At 42.0% G+C, this 22,960-nt stretch overlaps 1 protein-coding gene across 3 annotated transcripts in view; it reads left to right on the top strand.

Moving 5' to 3' along the window:
• The first annotated feature begins 1,256 nt into the window (after nt 1-1,256).
• Nucleotides 1,257-22,960, top strand: part of MAPK1 (mitogen-activated protein kinase 1) — a 40,157-nt gene continuing 18,453 nt past the window's right edge. For all 3 annotated transcript variants that reach the window (XM_050318883.1, XM_050318881.1, XM_050318882.1), the window contains exons 1-3: nt 1,257-1,627; nt 17,439-17,621; nt 19,300-19,489. In XM_050318883.1, coding sequence (XP_050174840.1) covers nt 1,485-1,627; nt 17,439-17,621; nt 19,300-19,489 — 516 coding nt within the window. In that variant the 5' untranslated portion in view covers nt 1,257-1,484. The remainder of the gene's footprint in view (nt 1,628-17,438; nt 17,622-19,299; nt 19,490-22,960) is intronic.

Here is a 22,960-nt window from a genome sequence, read left to right as displayed (position 1 = left end):
CGCGATACCACAGGCAGTGGGTTGGGATGGGCAGTACGCTGGCATGGGCACTGAGATGGCATGGGCAGTGTGGTGAGATGGGCAGTATGCTGGGATGGGCAGTGTGGTGACATGGGCAGTGTGGTGGCATGGGCAGTACGCTGGGATGGGCAGTGTGGTGACATGGGCAGTGTGGTGGCATGGGCAGGCAGTACGCTGGGATGGGCAGTGTGGTGACATGGGCAGTGTGGTGGCATGGGCAGTGTGGTGACATGGGCAGGCAGTACGCTGGGATGGGCAGTGTGGTGACATGGGCAGTGTGGTGGCATGGGCAGTGTGGTGGCATGGGCAGTACGCTGGGATGGGCAGTGTGGTGGCATGGGCAGTGTGGTGACATGGATGGGCAGTGTGGTGGCATGGGCAGTACGCTGGGATGGGCAGTGTGGTGACATGGGCAGTGTGGTGGCATGGGCAGTGTGGTGACATGGGCAGTACGCTGGGATGGGCAGTGTGGTGGCATGGGCAGGCAGTACGCTGGGATGGGCAGTGTGGTGACATGGGCAGTGTGGTGGCATGGGCAGTACGCTGGGATGGGCAGTGTGGTGGCATGGGCAGTGTGGTGACATGGGCAGGCAGTACGCTGGGATGGGCAGTGTGGTGGCATGGGCAGTACGCTGGGATGGGCAGTGTGGTGGCATGGGCAGTGTGGTGACATGGATGGGCAGTGTGGTGGCATGGGCAGTACACTGGGATGGGCAGTGTGGTGACATGGATGGGCAGTGTGGTGGCATGGGCAGTGTGGTGACATGGGCAGGCAGTACGCTGGGATGGGCAGTGTGGTGGCATGGGCAGGCAGTACGCTGGGATGGGCAGTGTGGTGGCATGGGCAGTGTGGTGACATGGGTAGGCAGTACGCTGGGATGGGCAGTGTGGTGGCATGGGCAGTGTGGTGGCATGGGCAGTACGCTGGGATGGGCAGTGTGGTGGCATGGGCAGTACGCTGGGATGGGCACTGGGTGCACTCCCTGCCCGCCTCCATTTCCCGCCATCACCTGACGCCTCTAATGGCGCCGGGCGGTCGCGCACCCGCCCCACGTGATCCGCCGCGCCCCCCACGTGACCAGCGGCGGCCGCGCCCCCTCCCCAGCGGCTGCGGTACCGCAGTCCCGGCCCCGCCCCCGCCGCGCGCGGCTCCGCCCCCGCTGCGCGCGCGGCCCCGCCCCGCGCCGCTCCCTGCGCGCGCCCCGCCCTCCCCTCACCACCCCCCCGGCCCGGGCGATGCGCGCGCGCGCGGCCGGCGGCGCCTCCTTAGTGCGGCCGCGGCGGGATCGGCGCTGACGGGGCGGACGGGCCAGCACAGGCGGAGCGGCCGCGGCTCCCGAGCGGGCGGCTCCTCTTTCTCCCTCCTTCTCCTCCTCCCTTCTCCCTCCTCCCTCCCGCATCCTCCTCGCCCGCTTCCGCCCCTCCCCCCGCACGCAGGCACCGCGGTTCCCGGCACGGACAACATGGCGGCGGTGTCGGGGGCCGGGGCGGCGGGCGGCTCCGCCAGCGCCGGCGGCCCGGAGATGGTGCGAGGACAAGTGTTCGACGTGGGCCCGCGCTACACCAACCTCTCCTACATCGGCGAGGGGGCCTACGGCATGGTGTGGTGAGTGCGGCCGCCGGGGCAGCGCCCTTGCCCCGGACGCCTCCCTCCTTCCCTCCTCCCTCCCGCCGCCCTGCCCGGCTCCGGGCCCTGCCCGCCCTTGCCCTCAGGGAGGGGGAGCAGCTTGGCCTCGCTCTCCTCAGCTCTGCCTCTCCCTCCGTGTTCCCGAGGTTGTCCCTCCGGCATCACCCTTCCTTCCCCTCCCTCCCTGTACACCGCCCCCCCCGCCCCATCCTTTCTTCGGTGGGTGCAGCCCAGCGGCTCGTTTGGTTTCACTCGCGCGTTTATTTTCCGTAATATTTTTTTTCCTCTGGAATGGGCCGCTCTCCTTGCTTCCTCTCGTCTCCGTAGTGCCATTGCGGGCGTTCAGGAAGGCAGGGGAGGTGGTGAGATCCCACGGCTCTCCCCGTGCCCTGCCAGGGCTCACCTGGCTGCAGCAGCCACAGGTCGCAGGGGGGTAGAAAAAGTGAATCTGAGCAGTACGAGTGCCTGCCCCTGGCTGGCTTTGCTCAGGACGTGCTGTCTGTGCTGCAGAGCCGGCCAGATTAGTGCCTGCATTAACGTGTGTGGAGGTGAAAGTTCTCTGCAGCCGTGCTAGCTCTAAGATTATTTTGTGTTATGAAGACTTAATACTAAGTCCCACTAAAAACGATCGTATGTGTTTGCTTTGGGTAGCATCAGTCTTAAAGAGCGAGGTGAACGAACTTCAAAAAGCGTGAACTACTGAAGACGTGAACTAACCGGATTAAGAGTGTGAGGTGGATTTTTTTAGCGATCTAAATGAGTTGCGGTGATGCTATGTGACGGTGTATCTAGTGACTGGGTTAGAAACCTGACATGCTCAGTGACCTTAATAATAAAAGAGGTTTAAAAAACCCCTTACTCCTGAAATAACTTACGGGATGCAGATGAAAAACACTTTTTTTAAATCGTTTTGTCAACTTTCTTCCAACACTGTCTCCGTTTCTTCATTATGGTTTTTGACCAGAGGTACTAAATGAGATTTACAGGCTATGACTTCATGAAAGCTTTATCAGCATTAATTTCTCTCTTTGATCTTCTGTGAACTAGTGCATTTCTCGACAAGGGCTCCTCACAGCCTTCAGCTGTACGTTATAGATTTTTATAGCTGAAGGTTTTTGCACATAGTCATTGAATTGTGCTGGCCTGTCAAGATGAAGTCATCCTATGTTTCAGGGTGGGAGCTTTCATCTAGGCCTGAGCTTAGTTGGGAGATGAACCTCTCTCACAGAGTTTTGTGTTGTGGCCTTCACTTTTTTTTGCTGTGGGAAGAACTTTCAAAATGTAAATCAGAAATCTCGTTTACAGTGTCAAAATATCCTTGTTACTGTTTTAATGTTAGAAATCACTGCAGTATATCCAGTCCAAAACTTGTTGATGTAGCTTCTGGAACGGGCTGTATTTTATTATGGTTATTTTGTCATCTGAGCCAGTGCAAGGAAATGGGCGCAGATAACCTTGATTCTGGCTGCACTGGTTTGCACTTGCAGTCTGATTTGGGAAGGTACTTGGAAATAGTGCTTCCAAGGTGTGTGCTGTGCACAGCCTGGCTCTCGTCAGTGGAATGTTAAATTGCGTTTCACAGACAGCGTGAAAAGCTAGAATATTTCACCATAGATCAGGGATTGCAAGAAGCAGCACGATGGCAGTTGATGCCCTTTTTTGGCATCACTGTGCCAGTGAGCAGATACAGGGGAAACAGGTCCACTTCTGCTGCTCCAAATGGTGTGTTGTAAAGTTCTGCACTGAAACTGTTTCCCCTTCAAATCCAAAAGGTTGTCTTTTATTTAAAAATTTGTTCTAATACTTTTTATCTACTGTGAACGCTACACAAAATTACTAACAAAAATTCCAAATCTCCAGTTCAGTTGAAATATACACTTGGCTCTGGTGTGTTCTAAAATTATTAATGTAAAATCCTAGATTATGTATTTTGTGCTCTTAATTATTGTTCTTCTGCCTTGGGTGTGAAATGAGAGGGAACAAAGTCTCGGTTTGTACCATGTCCTTGATAAGGGAAGTGTTTGATGCACTTGCTGTAGTTAAATGCCATAGCAACTGTACTTTATTGTAGTGACTGATTAAATGCGATTCCTTATCCGTTACAGACGTCCAGGTTACGCAGTTTAGTACTGTGTGTCTTGTGTTTTGCTCTGGTTGCTAATGCAGTGAGGATCTGCAGAAGCCTGTCCCTCGGGGGTGGGGCAGAGGGCAAGCTGTGAGTGTGGAGATGGAGATGTTTCCTGCAAATGCAAAATCCATTTAAATTTGAACACTTTAATAAAGGAAAGCAAAGCAGGGCGTGATGGTTTTGTCTGGGACATCGTTGGAAATTATGGTTATTTACAAATGCATTGTGCCATAAGGCTTGTTATATGGAAACCAAGTATTTTTCACTCCTAAAATCCTTCACTCTTTTTCTTGTTTTTATCCTAATTCTTATGTTTCTGGATTATTGGATTAAGGACTTGAAAAAAAATGCTTTTGATTATATTAATAAAAAGGCAAATTAAGTATTCTTTGCATAGGGCTGTTACTGTCAGTCTTCCATTTTGATTTTGCAGCAAAGAGAATCATGTTTGAGAAATATTGATCAGAACATAAAATAACAGCATGGGAAATAGAGGAAGATGTTGGCTGAATAGACTGTACCCAGCTGTTCTCTCATCTGGATTTGAAAACCCTTAAAGGCTTTTAACTATTTCCCTAGTGCAGCAAATTTTTTACATAATCAGGTTTTGAGTAAAAATAAATTCAGCAGAGTAGTATATTTACTGCTGTGTTGTGGTTGTGCTTTCTCAGCTTCCTAAGCAGAAAAGGCACCTTATCAGGCAAACCCCCATCTTGATGTCCTCCAGCTAAACTGCTGAAAATGTCCGTCCTGTAACACAGGATTGCTCTTACTCAGAAATTTTGTTGCAGAGTGTGAAGTGGGTAGCAAGTGGATCCCTGTCAGTGTCCCTTTCTAACCTATTTTTGTTTCAACAGTTTTGCATGTGAAATTAGGGGATGAGCAGAGAGCAAAGTTTGAGCCAAGATCCTCAGCATTTCCTATGACTGCAGGACATTCTTTGAGCAATTATTTAGTCATACAGTCACATTTGTTACTCTGAATTAATTTATCCAAATAAATTTCTTCCCCTCCACTTTTACTTAAGAGCTGTTAGTTGTTTTGAGGGGTTCTGGTGTAAAGTTTTTTGTGTGACTTTTCCTTTCTTTCAGTGATAGGGGGTTATCAACCTCAGAGTCAGTGGGATCCGCTTCTAGACCAAGTCTGAAAGTTTCAGAAATATCTTTCAGACACAACAAACTGTGGAAGGTTTTTGAGATTGCTTCCTCCTCCCCTAATGTGGGATTGTTTTTTTTAATTATTATTTTTTGCAACAACCTGTTATCAGACCATACTTTAAACATGCTGAAACAGCAATAAAACCATGATAGAGCTGAGCTTTAAATTTCCAGTGGGACTTGTTCTTCATCCAGTTGGTCAGTGGTAATTTGGCAAGGATAATAATTTGACAGTATAAAACAAGTAATTGTTTTGGAAAGAAATGGGGAATGGGAATATGACGGGGATGTTCTGGTTTATATCCTAGTTTTTGGGAGCCTTTTTTGTCATCAGGCTTATGTGAATGTGAAGTAATTCAGTGCTGCAAATAACTGCTTATAAAGAGGCAGCTGAATGCAGATGAATGTAGTTGGAAAACAATCTTGAGGTTCAGATCTTGCATTTCTTGGTCTGATTTTGACTGTGTTATTACGAGGAGATCTTTGTGTTATTGATGTGCAGTGTAAGGGTGATACTGGAAGTTAAGGTAGTCAACAGCTAAATGTTAAAGTAATACTGAAAAGAGTATTTAAAACATTTCGCAGTAGGTTTTCCAAAGTTCTACTTCTCTCTACTGTCTTATGGAAGAACCCTACTTCTGGAGCATAGGAATCCGAGAAGTATATTCATAAAGAAACTAAAACCAGAAGGAAGTCAGGAATAGAGTGATCTGCAAGGCATGGATATTTATATTAAAATATGAAAAGTTGAATGGGATTGATGGTTGTGTAATACTTTCTTTTGAGTTACATGAAAAGGTAGGGTTTGCATCCTCTGTGAGGGTCAGACTGGTGGTCTGGGGTGGACTGCTCAGTGGCAAGGACCAGAAATAGCCTGTGATGTTTTTTGGTTAACTATTGCCTTGATCCAGAGAGAGAGAGAACCCTTTAATGGTAGAGTGAGTGCAGGAATTTTTGTCCCTGTTCGTGTGTGCTTGTAGGCAGCACAGGTAGCTGGTAATTAGCATGTTCTGTCTGTGTGATAAGGAGAACAGGGAGCTGATACAAGTTAGCCAACCCTTCTCTGTTCGAGGATCAGAGGAGGGAATTACGGAGTGTAATTGGTGGCTAGTTACCAGCTTCTTCCCTCTGGGGAGAACACCATGGTGAGCGCTTCGCTTCAGTCACTCAAACTTTTAACCCTTGCCTAACTTGACCTGGGAACTCAGAGGGTCAATTAGAGCTGCTTTTCCTGCTCTCCCCGGTGAGGGACAGATGGTCCGTGGGCAAGCTGTGCAGGAGGGATGGGCAGCAGCCACTGGCTCTGTTTTTGTCAGAGCTCTCTTTAAGGTTTATGGAAGATGAGAAGGAGCAACTTTTCCTGTCAACCCAAAGCAATGGGATACTTGCTTCATGGCTGAAGAGTGCAGCTGATGGACACTTGCATTTTATAAATACACATTTTCTTAACACAGCATGAATCTAGCCCATGGAAACAGGCAGAGATAACTTGTGGGTCTTCTTTTAAGCATGCTTTATTAAGGGAATAAAGCTTTTATGATTGCAGCATCTGGATGAGGTTTCATCTCCTGTAGTCTTATATTTGATTCTTGTATTTGTTGCCTGTCTTCCATCAAATTGGACAGATGGTACAAGTCTTAAAGAAACTTTCTAAAGGAAAGGTTTTCTGCAAGTTCCATAAAAATAAGTATTTTATCTATGTGCTACTCCACTGAGGAAGAAAGTGCATCAGGGGGTCACATATGAGAAATCAGGCTTCCCTGAAGAGATGTGACATGCCCCAGTTTCACAGATGGATTTATTGATTTATGGTACTTTTGAGACCAGAAATGTGTAATTGTAGGACACCAGGCTCTGTTAGTTCAGAGGCTCCTTGTTCAGGGGTGGGAATCTACAGCCCACGGATGAGTTGGTGCTTTACCAACTGAGTAGGTGAGGAGCTCAGCTTGTGTTAAAAACTAGTACTTCACTAGCATAGTAATTTTTTTAATGCTTCTTCTGTTAATGCTTTGTCATGTCTTTCAGCTGTGATCTAGAAATGAAAATAATTGGTGGATTTGATACTTAATCAAAATACTTTATGACATCTTGCTGTGGAATATTTCACAGCATGATGTAAGTTGAAAGTGATGTCCTGAGGTGATGTAGTCCAACCTCCTACTCAAAGCAGGACCGATGTCAAAATTAGACCAAGTTGCTCAATGTGTCCACTCAGTACTTCCAAAATCTCCAGGGCTGGAGATTCCACAACATCTATGGGCAACTTCTGGTTGTAGTGTTAAACCAATTGCCCAGTGAAACTCTTGCCCTTAAAAACATGGGAGTTTCCTTTGCAGTGACTTGCAACTGTCGCCTCGGGTCGCTTTTCTCTGGGATCCCCCTTTATGAAACTTAAAAGAACAGTTGGATCTTTTACACCACCACCCCTTTTTTCCCTCCTAGCCTGTTCAAACCCAGTTTCCTCAGATTTTTTTAATGTCATGTCCTTCAGGCCCCTGTGCATCCTAATGGTTTTCTGCTGGATTTGGTCCAGTACTGGGAGAGAGGAAAACTGGATGCAGTATTCCAGATGTGCCCTCCCAGCAGTAATCATTTCCCTTGACCTGCTGGCCACACACGTAACGCAACCCAGTCCATGGTCAGCCTTCCTTGCTAGGAACCGACGCCGATAATGGATGAAGTTGGATGTTGTTCTGGTAATTTGGAGAGTACTTTCACTTAAAGTGATGTATTTCAGGAACTTTTCAAATAATGTCTGAACAAAACCCCAAACCCTGCAACATGTTATTAAGCAATTTCAATTGTATTTGATTTTGATTTCTGGATCACTCAGATGAAACATGTGGAGCTATAAGCATTATTTTTTTATATAACTTTTATTTTACTGTGTTCAGCAGTGTAGTTTGTTTCAGGTGTTTTATCTGTATAAAATCTACATTCTGTTAATTGCTAGGACAGTTATTAAAGGTGATAGTTAACTTGTGGATAAATTCTCTTTTCAGAAGGGAGTGTATTTTTCTTCGCTCTAATACAACATTTGTGAGTGTAAAGAAGCAATTCTCAAACTCATCTTTTTGCAGGGTACATGAAAAGCCAAATACACTTAATGTCATTGTCAGCTTTGACCAGGTAGATTAATAAGATCCAAGCAGTAAAAAATGTCACTAATTCATATGGGGCTATTTGATGAGCTATTGGTAGATACTTTGGCAAGGTTTCTTGCGCTCCATGGGTGTGCAATGGTTGGTTTCTGTTTCAGAAACATTCCTGTCCCCACCCGTTTCCGCTGAGAAGAGCCAGCACAGGGGCAGCTTCGAGTCCCCTCAGCTCTCTCTGTATCCTGGTCTCCCAGGAGGCTCCTGGTGCTCTGGCTCCCTGCATGTTGCCAAGAGGTTGTGCTGTGCCTCCCCAGTCCAGCTGCCTCTCAGAGGTGGTTTAAATACTGATTTGTACCTAATAGAACGATTAGATTTGGGCAGAATCTTCATGGCAATCAGTTTTAGCAGAGCTGTGCACGTGTTTTTACTATCTTGTTTAGCAGTACCTAAAATTATAACCACCTAGGTTCTGTGAAGGGAAAATCTCTTCGAAGGTCTCCTTTTGTGTTTCAAAAGAATTTTCATAAAATACTGAAATACTCTGTGGTGGGTAGAATGCAAATGAGAGTTTTTGTTACATGGTGGAAAGTAATTCGTCTATGTTGTGGGTATGTTTTAAGTACCAGCAGCTCACAGTTAGGCTTCCAGTTTATAATGTGCAAATACTTCATTTTGCAATTTCTCTTAAAATTAGCAGCTGCCACTGCAGTACCTCACTTCTTGCTTGTTTGGAAGGAAGGCACCAAGTATTGCTGATGTGTCCTGAGTAAAGGTGCAGGTCATTTGAGCACCGCAAATCAATGCTCGCCAAATTGCCTCAGTCTGGAATTTGCCCAATTTTACTGGGATTTGAATGTTGCAAAGTACCCCAAATGACATTCAGGCTGACTTTTATATTGGATTTTTTTCTGAGTGTTTCATAATTGTGAAATAGCTTTCTTTTAGCTACACTAGCCAACATGTCATAACGCTAACACCCCATCTGAACAAAACACCAAACAGTTAGTATGCTGAGGGTTTACTGCTGGCATGTTGTTATTAAAAAGATGGAAAAAACATTCAGAACTTGCCTTATAAGCTGATACTGAAAGGAAGGAACTTCCGATACGGTGAGATGCACACTTGGTGCTGGCAGTTTGGCTGTTTTGTTTTGGTTTGCAAGTGCAATACTGAACTAACCATGGCAGGGTGAACAGTAGCAGTGACCTTGCTTTCATCGGTGTTTTAGGAGAGTTTTCATTTTGCACTGAGGTTTCTGTGGGTTTAGGAAAATCTCTGCTTCTAAGGATGCATGGATGATTTTGTTCTATTTTCTGTTGGAATGAAATACTGTGAACTATCTCTTTTGAAGATTTATATAGTGTGGAATCAATTAAATAAGCTAATTACTAAAAAACAGAGTAATTGTCCGGATCTTGTGTATTTTCCTTTTTCTAAAGCTGATTTTAGGAGGAGTATTTGGGATATAAGGCAGATTAGAATGTTACTAGACAAAAGACTAAACCACACTGAGGGATTCGTTAATACCGTCACTGCTCAGCTCTCTGGTAGTGCTCTCCCTTCTCTCTAGGACAGGGGAAATGTTTCCTGCACAAATTTATGGTGCCTGCTTTGCTGCTGGGAAGGGTGGTGGTTGTTTTCCAGGCTCTGGAGTAACAGTGGTGACATAACTGACCTGCCATCACTGTTTTGGTGGCTTTTTGCTGCCTCTTGAGAAGGCATAAACACAGGAGAAGGAAGTTGGCACTTGACTACCTCGTTTGGAGGCTGAGCTTTCCTGGCCCAGACACCTGAGCTGTGGTTTCCATGACTGACTTGTGCTGATCTCGGGCTGTGCTGCTACTGGAGGGGCAGCCTTTTCCCTCCATGCCTCTGGTCTGTCATTCCTTCTCTGCTCTTGTGCCAGTGCCTACACAGCTGGAGAGTTTGCTGTGTGGGAAAACTGGTTTAGCTGAACAGTTACTTCATAAAAAATAAAATTTAAGGGTGATAAGTTGAAGTGATGGACACAAAGCCCTGTGAGTGCTGGTGCTGACACAATAAGGGAAAGGCTTCTTTGCTGGTCCTGCTTCGACTCTGAGCTGGCACAAAGGAAGGCACTGCTCCAACCAAAGAAGTGAGAAAGGGCAGGGATGTGAGGCACAAAAATGAGAGTGAACCACAACCACTCCTTTTAATTCCCCGAGCCCTTGGGTTGTCTCGGATGTTGTTGAGCTCTTAAAATTTTAGCCTGAAATTCATTCCCACAGGAATTACATTTATATAGGGAGAAGAAAGATAGTGATATTTAATATCACATTTTATCAAAAGCAATGGGTGCCTTTGAAATGAGGAGTTTATTTCACAGATAGCCAAAGAGCCTTTAAGCGTAGCAGTGAAGTTATTTAAATTTGGCACAGATGCTATCAAAGGAAATATTGGCAGTGGAGAATCAGTAAACCTTGAAAATGGGGAGGGTAAGTGGGAAGGGAAGAAGTAGATAAAATAAGTGTAAGAGTTTTCTATTTTTTGATGACCAACTTGAAGTGGCATAAAAAAAAGTGGGCATATATGGTGGTTTGAAGTCACAGTGCTTCACAACTAAAGGTATGGAAATTAAAATACACATTAGAACAGATTGAGAGAAGTGATCTTTTTTTTCAAACAACTAAGATTGATCAAAACACCATAAAGTTAAATAACATCTTTAGCCAGACAATACAGAATCTTGTGTGAAATAGCCAATATTTTTCTAATGCCGGTGTTAAGGTGTAGTTCTAAAATTGTTCCTCTTCATAGGTCTGCTTTGTAGGTGACACAAATAATTTTATCTGCCTCACCCAGGATTATGAATTGACTGAGCTTCTGGCAAAAGTAATTTATTTAACAGACTCCATATTGCATGACTAACTATTTGTTTTCAAAATACCAGGAGTGATCTAAGGAATTAAACTATTAAGTAATTATTATGTGCATAGTAAATAGCTTAAAATTGTATTCTTTACAAGGATCCCTCAGTTTCTACTTTTCAGATTCTGAAAAATAAAATTGTGCCTTTGTAACCCATTGGAATCATAGTCATAGAAGGGACTTTAAAGGTCAACTAGGTCCACTCCCGCACCATGGGCAGGGACACCTTCCACTAGCCCAGCTTGCTCCAAGCCCCATCCAACCTGGCCTTGGACACTTCCAGGGATGGGGCAGCCACAGCTTCTCTGCCAGTGCTTTACCAGTCTCAATTAGAATTATTTGAGCAGATACATGGAAGCAAATCTCCTATAGAAGGTTTTCAAAAGTGCCTTAAGACTGGCGTGAAGGGCAATAACCTGTAGTAGATCAGAAGATGTGAGTAAAATCACTTCAGAGTAAATATTCACCTTTGTCATGGGAGGAAGGAGTTGGCATAATTGTAGCAGAAAGCCTTATTGTTAGGATTGATTTTGATTGTTTTGTGAAAGGTGACTGAAAAAGTAGGTAGTAAAGGTGAAAGGAATGCTGTTGCAGTTTGACCCAGTAAGCTTCAGAGGTTAACCAAAAGCACAGTAGAGCAGTTCTGAGGTCATTCCATGGGCACCTTGCTATGGACTTGTAAAATAAAGAGCACTGATTTAGAAATTACAGTTCTCTTTCCCCTTGTTAGAAAAGAAAAAAAATCAACTTTATAAGAAACACAAAACAAAAATAGTTTATTTAGGTAACTTCTATAATAAAAACCAAACCAAAGCCAAAGCAGTGATCATTTGATGATGAGCAACAGAAAAAAAGGGTTAGGAATATGGAGATATATATATAGAGAGAGAGATAGACAGATATAGTTATAGATACAGAGATATAAAATAAGGAACATGAGGAGTTTGGAAGTATGATAGTTGCTTTGCAGAGGGCCCATGATAAACAATTTAGAAACAGGGATTCGTATTTTCTCAAGCCCAAAGCATGATCTATCCTTTGATACTAGAATCCTGACAAAAACTCCTTGAAAAATCCCAAACTAACCCCAAGATTTTCAAATAGCATGCAATTAGGAGTTCTCAGGTAAGGCCAGATTATCACTACTGCAAATTGTATCATGTCTCCTGTATAGTTATTTTAGTGTTTCCTTGTTGCTCAGTCATCCCCTGCTGCCATTTTTGTATCAAGCAAGTGGGGACCAGGGTTCACTGTGTTTCAGTGTGTGCAGGGAGCTGTATGTCACTTACTCTGAAGTATCTCAATTTTGAATTCATGTTTATTGGCCTCTTTCTTTATAAGTTGTCAGTGCTTATGCATGTTTCCGAAAGACTAAGAACACAATACATACTTTTAATGAACAGTGGAGAGTGTCTGTAACATACCAATAGATGATTCAAGAGTGCTGAATTACAGCTTATTTGACTTTTGCCCTCAGAGTAGGATGAAAAAGTACATGGTGCTCCTGTTATAATCTTTCCAGTTCTTGAAAAGCAACTAGTGCTTCAAGGCTGAGAGTTTTTTGTTTGTTTGTTGTTTTTTAAAGTATCTCATAGGTAGCTCTCAATTTTCATGGGTTATTGTCTTTTCTACATGGTAGGAATTAGTCTGTAAAGCTAAATCTTTAATGGAGAAAAATAGAAGTGTATAAAGATCTTTGCTTCCTGAATTCGCAGCTGATAAGCCTGGGAGATGCTTTGTTATTGAACTAAGAAATCAAAATGAAAACTGAGCAAGACATGGGTTGTTTGTTCATAAACTGAGGTCTGTTGAAACAAGGCAAATATATCCTAATACGAATAGACATTTACTCCTTTGAAAACCAGGTGCTGCTTCTGTAAGTTGAGCTAATAAAAAAAGTCTAATGAATAATATACTTACTTATCTCAAAAATATGATAAATAAATGAAGGAAAGTAGCAAATATTTATGGTAAACATAGATGTTTACAATTGGTTACAAAAAATAAATTCAGCAGTATAAAAATGATGCATTACTCGATGTCCTCAAATTGGAAACTGTCTTTGACTACTATTACCCTTTTTTCAATCTTTTCTCTTTGTTAAAAGAATCATAAGCTGTATGTTGTAGCTGTTCTCTGTATTTTAATCATTTAGAATAAGAAACTAATTATTCTGAAGGATCTGGAAGAGTTAACATCTGATTATAAAAAACAAGCCCCAAGCAAACAAAAAACTCCAGTTACGCCTGTAAATCTGCACTCCTACCAGCCCCTCCCCAGCCCCCCACACCAAAGTTGTAGGGAACAGTCTGTTATGGTACTGCTGGTTATTACTATGTCATAATACTGTGTTATTTACAGCAGTCTTAGAAATAAGTCTAAGCTATGTGCATTGTAACTTGATAAATGTCAGCATGTTGTGGAAATGTCCATGATTGAGCTAAATGTAGACTGAATGAAAAGACTGAAGATCTCCATAGATCACCTTGCTTGCTGGGAATTATTTTTGCCTTTCCTGTTTTGAGTGCAAGCAGAATTATTGAATATTTCAGAAAGATTCTTATCTTTATTCCCTTGGAATCCTGTTTCCACAGCAACAGAAGGCTACTGATAAAAAAATCCCTTTAAAACTTCAAATCAGTCTTTTATTTAGAGTTGTAATTAGGATGTTCGCCTGTAGCATTGTGTATTTTATGTGTATTTCTGCATATGCTGAAAGCAGCCTGTAAAAGAGCCATGAGGTGGTTAATAATCCTGGGAGTGTTGGAAGAATATCCCGTGATGGGGTAAGCCTGCAGGCAGCGTGGCTCGGGAGTGCTCTGGGGATGGGGGTGCGATGGAGGTTGTTTTGCAGTGGCTGTGTGAAGAACCGGCGCTGTGTGGGATGCAGGGATTGCAGGGAGCTGGCTCCTTCTCCCCCGGCAGCTGCAGCGTGCTCTCACTTGTTCCACGTCTTCTGCGAGTGAAACATGCGGGGAATAGGAATGGATGGAAGGACATGCAGCAGTCGCCACGGGTGGAAGGAGCTGAGCTTTGGCGCTTGTCCAGATGTGCCTGCTGAAAAGCTCTCCTTCCCGGGAAGGAGTTAACGGGAGAGGGGCACATGGCACTGGTGGAGCAGTCCCTGCTGTGTGCTGGGCTGCTTCGAGCTGAGGGGCCTTTCTGGTTACTGCTTTGGGAAGCAGCCCCGCCCTGGACTTCTGGTTAAAAAGGAAGTTAGTACTAGAGCAGTACAGGGCTAAAAACTGGCTTTAAAAGTTGTATGGTGCAACTTCTTGGGTTATAAATGCTCATTTGTTTATTTTGTGCATCTGTACATGATGTTTTACTTAGTTAAAAACATATAACATTTGTTATATATTTACAAGATACTTAAAATTAGGAACAATAAACTGTACTGCGAAGGCTTGTATTAATTTTCACAGGGTGTTGCAAAAGTATCTAAATAATGGAACTCTTGCAGGTTGTCATGGGATAGTAACAACAGCTTGAAACAGGATTAATGTGGCTACTTGAGTAGTTGCAAAATCTATGTTTAAATTTATCAAATTACAGATAAATAGCACTCACAGCTGAATGGTTGCTTCAGCTTGTGAAGCTGCACATGGCTGGGGTGGAAATAAATTCTCTGAGTATTTAGAGTGTTGGTGACTAAATTCATCATAATATGAATAACACAAAGGGACAATTATGTAGGCATTGGTGTGCACTTGTCAATTAGAAACTAGAAGCTATAAACTAGCATTCTAAAAGTTGTTAGTATGTGAATTGTTTTTCCCACTTTACAGATTTTTATCTTCTTTGTCAAGATAAAATAAGGTTAGTGCCTTTAGAAGGTGTCCCAATTAACTGATTCAGTGCAAATGTAAACAATTGTGAGGTTTAGTAGAAGCTGACAGCCCAGACAAGTGGGTTGCACTGTGCACACTGGAACTGCACTCCCAGAATGCAAATAATCTCAATTTAGGGTATGCAGGGAGGTGGATGGGATGTGTATGTGGAGCTGTCTCTGGTTGGACTGCAGGGGGAGCACAGGTGATTATTAGTCATAAAATTAGATCTTTAATTCCAGCTGCGGCTGAGTGAGATGTACCCTAATAATAAGTGATAAGCTGGTACATGGACTGCAGCGGGATGACAGAGAGGACTTGGATTCTCACTTTTATAGTGGTTTCATTTGCAAACACTACTAGTGCATACTATGAGCAGCGTACTTTTTCGGCAGAGTTCTGGAGGGGAGTGTGTAAATCTGGTGTTGGTGGCAGGTTGGAGAGAGATTGTGAGAAACAAGGAAAGCTTTGGGAAATGGCTCAGTCTGGCCTACAGAGGACCCAATTTTGATAGTTTATGGTGTTTCCTGGGTAATGAAGTAGTTATTGCTATATGGCTTCATAGGCCAAATAGGGGTCTAGTAGTAGCACGACTCTTCAGTTGAAGATTGAAGTTCATTCTAATGTGTTGTTTTCACAAATTTTTATAGTACGTGTCAAATCAAAAATGCGCTTTTGTAAAGGGTCACAGAGTTTACTTAAAGCCATATTTGCTTTGAAGGCTGTGGAATGTGAAATATTAACTAGATAATACAGATTCTCAGTGTACCTGTATTATGCATGACATTTAAGGTGCATGGGCAAGTGTACCTAATTGCTTATATGATTAGCTTCTTGCTCATAGGAATTGAGGTAATCCTTCATATGTTTAATCAAGTTACAGAAAGGCTCATCTTTCAAAGAGTGTGACAACAAAAATAAATCCAATGTCCCTTTTAATGTTTCAGTAAGGCAGTATTTCAGTTTTGCTCCCCTTAGCTGAGGCAGTGCATGCTTAGCTGTGTTAATGTGGGGAGATCTCCTGATACAAACAGAAAAATGACTGTATGGAAAAGGTACCCTGGAGAGGAATTTCATTGCATCTCTACTGCAAATACTCAGCTTTTTTTCCACACTGAATTGTTTATTGTTGAACCATCTGAAAGCAAAATTACCCATCCTTTTCTAAAAAACAGCATAAACTGCTTGCTAAGAAAATGCTTCAGGAACTATAAGTGAAACAGCTACAAGAGAGGAAATCTTGGTGTATTTAATTGATGAATTCAGGTGCTTTTAATCTGTACAAGGAAAGATGCATATTTTTCATCAGTAATCAACCTCTGCTTGAGAAGCAGTAACTGAGAAACTTATCAACTATTGTAAGAGATTAGGAGCTTTTATTTATGCAGCATCAATTGGTAAATACTGGCATTTTGCCTTTTTTCTGCTCTTCATAGCTGCTACTGTCCAGTCCTTTCAGAGGAAGTAAGATTTTGCATTTTGGGAGAAAAAATTGCTTAGGCCAATACAAAGGAGGATGCAGGAGGTTTGTGTATAATGATGAAGTGGTTCCTAGAATTCCTTCATTTCTTTCCCTGCTCCAGGTTTTTCGTGTTTCAGAATTACTTCTGGTTTTGTTTTCTGCTTGTGCCCTGCCTTACAGGTACATTGTAAACCCTGCAGATGATAAGCTCAGAAATCACTGTAGCCAAAGTGCTCTGAAGGGGTGGCAAGTTCCACTTATGGCACTTGGTTATGATCTATTTTGGGACTTAGGAACTGCTAATTTGTTATCTATACATATGCAACAGCAGCAGTTGTAATGAATACTTGCTCAGCATGTGGCATTTCAAAGCACCGGTGGAGCATCTGAGTTCAGGTTTTCTAGAGGCAAATAAGTGGTGCAGTCTGTGGGTACCGAACAGAGTTTAGGGATACAGGCAGGTCGAAGGGATCTGTGGAGAAACCATGCAAAAAGGATGTTATGTATGCATGAGCTGTGTGAAGCTCTTACTGACAACACAAATTATATGTCAGTTTTAATAATGAATGTGAGCTATGTTGAACACTCTTGCATCTAGTGGTGACAATAGTGTCTCAAAAACTCCTTGTTGCTCTGTTAGTGGTAAAAGAGCCTTGATGTGGTCAGGCATTTGAATTCCTTTTAGGTCTCCTTTTCTAATTGGATTTTTGTATTTTATTCTACTTTGCCTAGTCACCAGTTATCTGGTCATCTCAGCAGAGTAAGGCCAATTAAGAGAGTTTCAAAGAATGGTCTGGGACTAGATTATAGAAAATCGGTGGAATGTAAAGCCTCTCGGGCTAGTATGTTAATTTTTTGTATGAAATGGTTGAGATTAACAGAAAGATATGGAATTTGTTATTTTTTTAATTTCCAAACAATGCAGTACTGAGCAAAAGGAAATTTGAAAGGAACAAGAATCATATACACACATTTAAATTCTTCTGTCCAGGATCCCAAGAATCAGCAGACTCCAAGTCAGTTGGGAAACCCAGTGGCTGTTGAGACCCATATTTTTGTCTGTTCTCTGAACTAAAATACATGTGTCGCTGTCATCTCTCTTCATTTGATAAAAATAAATGTAAACCAAGTGCATCACCCCTACATTCAATTGAATTCACATTTTTGCTTTCTGAAGTGAATGAATTTAATATTCCTTATAATTGATATTATTGATTCTCCTCTAGTTCTGCTTACGATAACGTCAACAAAGTTCGAGTTGCTATAAAGAAAATCAGTCCTTTTGAGCATCAGACGTACTGCCAGAGAACTCTGAGGGAGATCAAGATCCTACTGCGCTTCAGGCATGAGAATATTATTGGAATAAATGACATTATCAGAGCTCCAACTATTGAACAAATGAAAGATGTGTATCCTTTCCAAGTGTTAAGTCGTTCTGCATTGTTAGTGATGGTTGCCTCCTTCTCTGTTTTGATTGTTTCTTCCTCTTCATCCTCTTCCTTACTAAATTTTAATAAAAAGTGGCTTCTATTGTTGTAAATTGAAAAGGAAATTAATAGTATTTGGTCAGTGTATAGATAAATAGATAAATTTGATATGTAGATGAACACTAGTTTTGTTCTTTCTTTTCCAGGAAAAGAGAAAAATGTTAATTTCTGTCTTCCAAGGCAAAGAACTCTATATTGTAGAAAAGATTTAGCTTAGTCACTTAATCCTAAAATTATATTTGTTCTTAATAGTGCTGCTGTTAAAACAGATTGATTTGAGGAGAAATTAAAATGGCTAGACTCTGCTATAATTCTTGAAAATTTTCTTAAAGAATAAAATTGATACCTCTTAGGGGAAAAGAATTAAAATAAAGTAAAACACAACCACCAGTCTTGCAGTGCTTCCTGCATTTGTGAAAAGTCTGAAACTGCACATGGGCAGGTAATTGCCTGATTAACACATGCAGATCTCTCCTTTTTGTTACACTGATCTTCCTTTCAGGGGAAGCTGGGTCTGTGTAGCCATGACTTCATGTGCGTGTCTGGGTTTGTCTGGGAAGGCTGTACGTGGGATACAAGGCCTGGCTTAGAGTCACCCAGCTGAATTTCCCCCAGTCCACTTGCATTTGTCCATGTTGGATTTGTGGGTCTTCGCAGGTGTCTGCCCAATACAAACCCCGAGTATGTGTGGGCAGAAATTGGATTGGGTCCAGGTCAAATTTCTGCACTTCACACTATATTATTTGAGTTCAGCCTTATGTGGGGTCCTGATGTTGCATTTCTGTGGCCCTTTTGACTAATGGAAGTGCATGGTGCCTGTAAAAAGGTGCCCTGATTGAGTGGTCCAGTATAAATACCCAGAGGAGAGGATAGGAATGCCCAACTGTGGAATGGCAGCAGTGGTGTGTTTTCACAAAATCCTGGTTTCAGTGAAAAGTGATCGTGGAACTACACCACAAGGTTTTTGCAGCCAGATTGAATAATGGGGGAAGAAGATTTTGCTTAACTCATTGCTGCCAAAACAGATAAAAAATTCCCTTTTTTAATGTTCATTGCAATCTTAGAAAATCATCTGACTGAAAATACTGGGGATTTAAGTTTAGTAAGAGAGGAACTGTTGTGTTCAATGTAGCATAAATATATATATAGTAGAGAAGAACAGCTGAATTTTTGAAGTGGGGAGATGGAAAACTGATAACGGTCAGATCTTTTACCTTTCATGCTGCTATGCAACTGCAAGCAAGTATCTTGGAAGCTTATTACTCATTAACCTAAAACCTGCCTTTGTTTCTTGCCAAGCAGGATAGGAACCAGATGAAATTAAGATTCCAATAAAAGTCAAGCTCTAATATAAAGAATTAGGTTTATGATGATTAATTGGAGAGGACCACATGCTGGTACCTCTTAGTTCTATAAAGAGATGAATCATATAACAGGATTGATTGGATTCCAAACTTCTAAAGCAAGAAGTTTATTTCATAATTGTCATGAAACAGATAAATAAGAGAAAGATTGTTCTAGAAGTTCTGCTGAGTACTGTGTGTTGATATTTAGCACAACACCACATTTTTTTTGCTGCCTTACATCTAATGCCTTACAGATACATTGTGCAAGATCTTATGGAGACAGATCTTTACAAGCTCTTAAAGACTCAACACCTCAGCAACGACCACATTTGTTATTTCCTTTACCAGATTCTGAGAGGGTTAAAATATATCCATTCAGCCAATGTGCTTCATCGTGACCTCAAACCTTCAAATCTGCTGCTTAACACCACGTGTGATCTCAAGGTGAGTCGAAATGTCTTACAAATTTTCCTACCATGGTCTTCATAAACTACCTGCTATGACCATGAATGTGGGTTATTTACTGGGGATTAATGTGACTTTCATCCTTGAGAGATTGCCAAGACATTATCTGGTTTGATAAAATAATTATCAAGATTAGAGTGACTAAGAATCTCTGTTGGGCTGCTGTAATGAGTGCATCACTGTTTCCATCTGGAGGTTGACTTGGAAACAGCCTCTTAGAAAGCTGTATGAAAATACTGATCTGAAGCAGAATCATGTTTACCTCAAAAGTTAACTGAGAACTGGGCATATTTCAAGTTTTGGGTTCTCTGTTTACACTGTTGGTGTTTCATTGTTCATATTTGTGGGCAACTGAAGTGGCATGTGAGATTCAGCGCTCATTAAATGCACAGCAATTACTTGGAGAGAGAACATTCCTAATTTGCATTTCCAGTGATAGGCACTGTACTCGCTAGTACTACAGAAGGATGAGCTTAGAGCTGTTATGATTCTTGGAAAATGTCAGCTCCATGTTTAGTGGCATTCAGTAAAGCAAACCAAGTGTGGAGAATTAGAACAGAAATAGAGAATAAAACAGAAAACATGCTCTTCTGTACCTTTCAGTTGGTTGTGAGTCTTCAGTTTGGTGTGATCAGAGTTATCACACAGAGTTATCACCCTATGATATCTTTGAAAGTGAGGAGACCAGGATTTCAAAGTACTGCTCTCCATATCAGGAAGAGCTGTTTAGCCCAGGTCTCCTTTGCTGGAAGATATTGCATGAGGAAAAGAGAGAATACAATAGAATTTGATAACATTGTTAGTGGCATAGGGAGGGTAAATAGAGATCACTTTTTAACTGTCCTTACCTATGAGAAAGGCGGGGGGGGATGGGGAGGGGTGGAAGGAGCAGGTGCCACTCGCTTGCAGCATTGTTAGTCTGTGGAATTTCTTACCACAGAGCACTGTAGATATTGCAGTTTGAAAAAAAACCACCACCAAGCAAGTCTGCAGGGAAAAAGAAGCTATTGAGAGCTACCTCTGGTTTAGAGTCCCATGGTGGCAAATTCATGGAAGATGAGAGAGGCATTGGAGTATATTCCCTGTTTTGCTGTACATCATGTATTTGCTGCTGGTCACTGATGGAGTGAGCTTATGGAGTTTACAGGACTTGATTTGATGTGGTACAACTGTGTTTGATGCATACTGTGTTGCTCCTAATTACCCTCTGTTTTTTAGTGTAGCTCTAACTGTCTCAATAAACAAACAAACTTCAAGCAAAACAAAAATATCCTCTTCGAAGTGTGAACCAGTTGCAGGCTGTTACAATTCCAAGAGAAGTCCTTGCTCTTCGGATGCTGGTCCATTCTAAATACTGGCTACGTAATTGCTTTGCTTCACATTCCCACTGCTGCTTGTCAGCTTTTCCTAATGCACTGCTGGGCTGGTCGCCTCTGACTCCTGCTGTGGGATTTCAGCAGCTGTTATTACATCAGATCCCTTCAAAGGCATTAACCCCTTCATGGAAGAAATTAAGTTAAATCTACAACTATGTGATAGAAGCAGGAAAGAACAGTTTGGGTGTAGCTCTGTGCTATGTGTAGTTTAAGGAAATAAAGTAATAAAAGGCAATGTTTTTACACAAAGAAGTTGGTCATGAAAAAGAAGGTAAACTCACTGTACAGCAAAATAATACAATATGACCTTAGTGTACTCTGTTACAATTCCTTTATCAGATTTTCAAGCAACCTGCCACTGCAATATGTGCTCACTGGTGCAGAGTATAAGAGTCTACATGACAGAGCATTTGCTTTTTCATCACCTAAAGGAAGCTCTGGTGCCGTACAAATACCACATCTAAAGTCTGAACAACAGAATTGGAAATCAGTACATGTTGGGTCTCGTCTATGAATGCTGAACTTGTATTAACCTGTTCCTTTCAGGGCCATTGTGCAAGTCTGCGTGTCAGCTCTGCACAGGGGTGGCACAAAGTTGGTACATCAACTCAAAACAACGTACAGTGAAACAACTTAAAATCACACTTCTGAAAGAAGGAAAATAGAAAGTTTGTTCATCTTGAGTGGTAATGCTGTGAGCTTCCTTCTTGCATGGTGTTTATGAGAGCTCTCTTCTGGAGCTCAGAGTTCTACAGGTTGTAACAAGAGCTCCTTCGTTCTTCACCCTTAAGCATGATCTTGATCTCTGGATTATAGATTTCATTTCCAGGAAAAAGATATATGAGTCTCTATTGACCAAATGTATATGTGAATCCTGTGGCTTGTCCTGAGCAGCTGAAAGGCTCCAGACAGGAGTGCAGAGCTAAAGCGCTTTCTGTTTCTTTAGGCCAAGCTACAGACTTAAATGTCTGAGACCTTAAAGAGGACTTATCATATGGTGAATGAAAGCTGGTGAAAGTACATCATTTGACTTAAGTACTGTCTCTTGTTACATATTTGCAGCAAAAGATTAGATTTGAGATTCCTTGAAAACTAACTATCTTGGAATCTTTCTCAGTGAGAGTCCTGTGCAATAAAAATACTGGTCTCTTTTGCAGCCTGGCGTCTTTCCCACAAATGAGATTAATGTGTACTGACGTGCCACTAACAGGCTGGAATAGGCTCTAAATAGTAGTTAACATTTTTACAAGTATTTTCACATGATTTCATGATTCTCTGCATCCAAAAATTTGACCTGTTTTGTAGTTCTGTAAATGAAGTAAGTTACATAAAAACTCTCAGGGCCATAGAAAATTCCTGGGCAAGTGGCATTAATATTTCAGAAAATGAGATCAAAGTTATTTTAAACAGATTCTCAACTAATATGTTGCAGTGTCTTCGGTGTCCCGCGTTACTCCAGGTGAGAAACTACTCCTTTGACTTAGTTAAAACAGAAACACATAGCGATATTATAAGCTGTGCTTTTCCACCTACAAAGTGAAAAGTCCCAAGTGTTAAACGACCAAGAATTGTTACATACTGCAACAGGCTTGAAAGGAAGGCAATGAGAGATGGATTTTGAAGGAAAAAAATGTTATTTGCTTCAGGATTTTACCAATAACTGTAGAGGTGCAGCTGTTTCAACTACCATCTTATTAATAACAACTAAACTTAATGGAGGTCTCTCTATTTCCTTTTATACAAATACACACGGGCACAGGCTACTCAGCAATACAACTGCAGATACTTCAGTATGTTAGTAGTACTGTTGGGTGTCATTTCATTTGCTTAGTAAATGGTCATATGTACATGATCCTCCTAAATCTTCCCATCTGCTTGATAGCTTCACCCAGTTTTAAGCCATCTCTGTTTCTTAAAAAAAAAAAAAACAACCAACCACCCCTGATACTGATTGCAAGAACACTGTTTTCAAGAAGTGGAAGCTAAATATATGAATAGGATGCTGGAATCTTATTTATTTATTTATTTATTTGTTTGTTTGTTTTTTTGTTTAGTGGGGAAGTAATTTCTTCTG

Source organism: Myiozetetes cayanensis, unplaced genomic scaffold (genome assembly GCF_022539395.1).
Source record: "Myiozetetes cayanensis isolate MyiCay16 unplaced genomic scaffold, myiCay2020 scf21, whole genome shotgun sequence".
In the NCBI taxonomy this organism is placed as follows: domain Eukaryota; kingdom Metazoa; phylum Chordata; class Aves; order Passeriformes; family Tyrannidae; genus Myiozetetes; species Myiozetetes cayanensis.
This window is presented reverse-complemented; position numbering and strand designations above follow the sequence as displayed.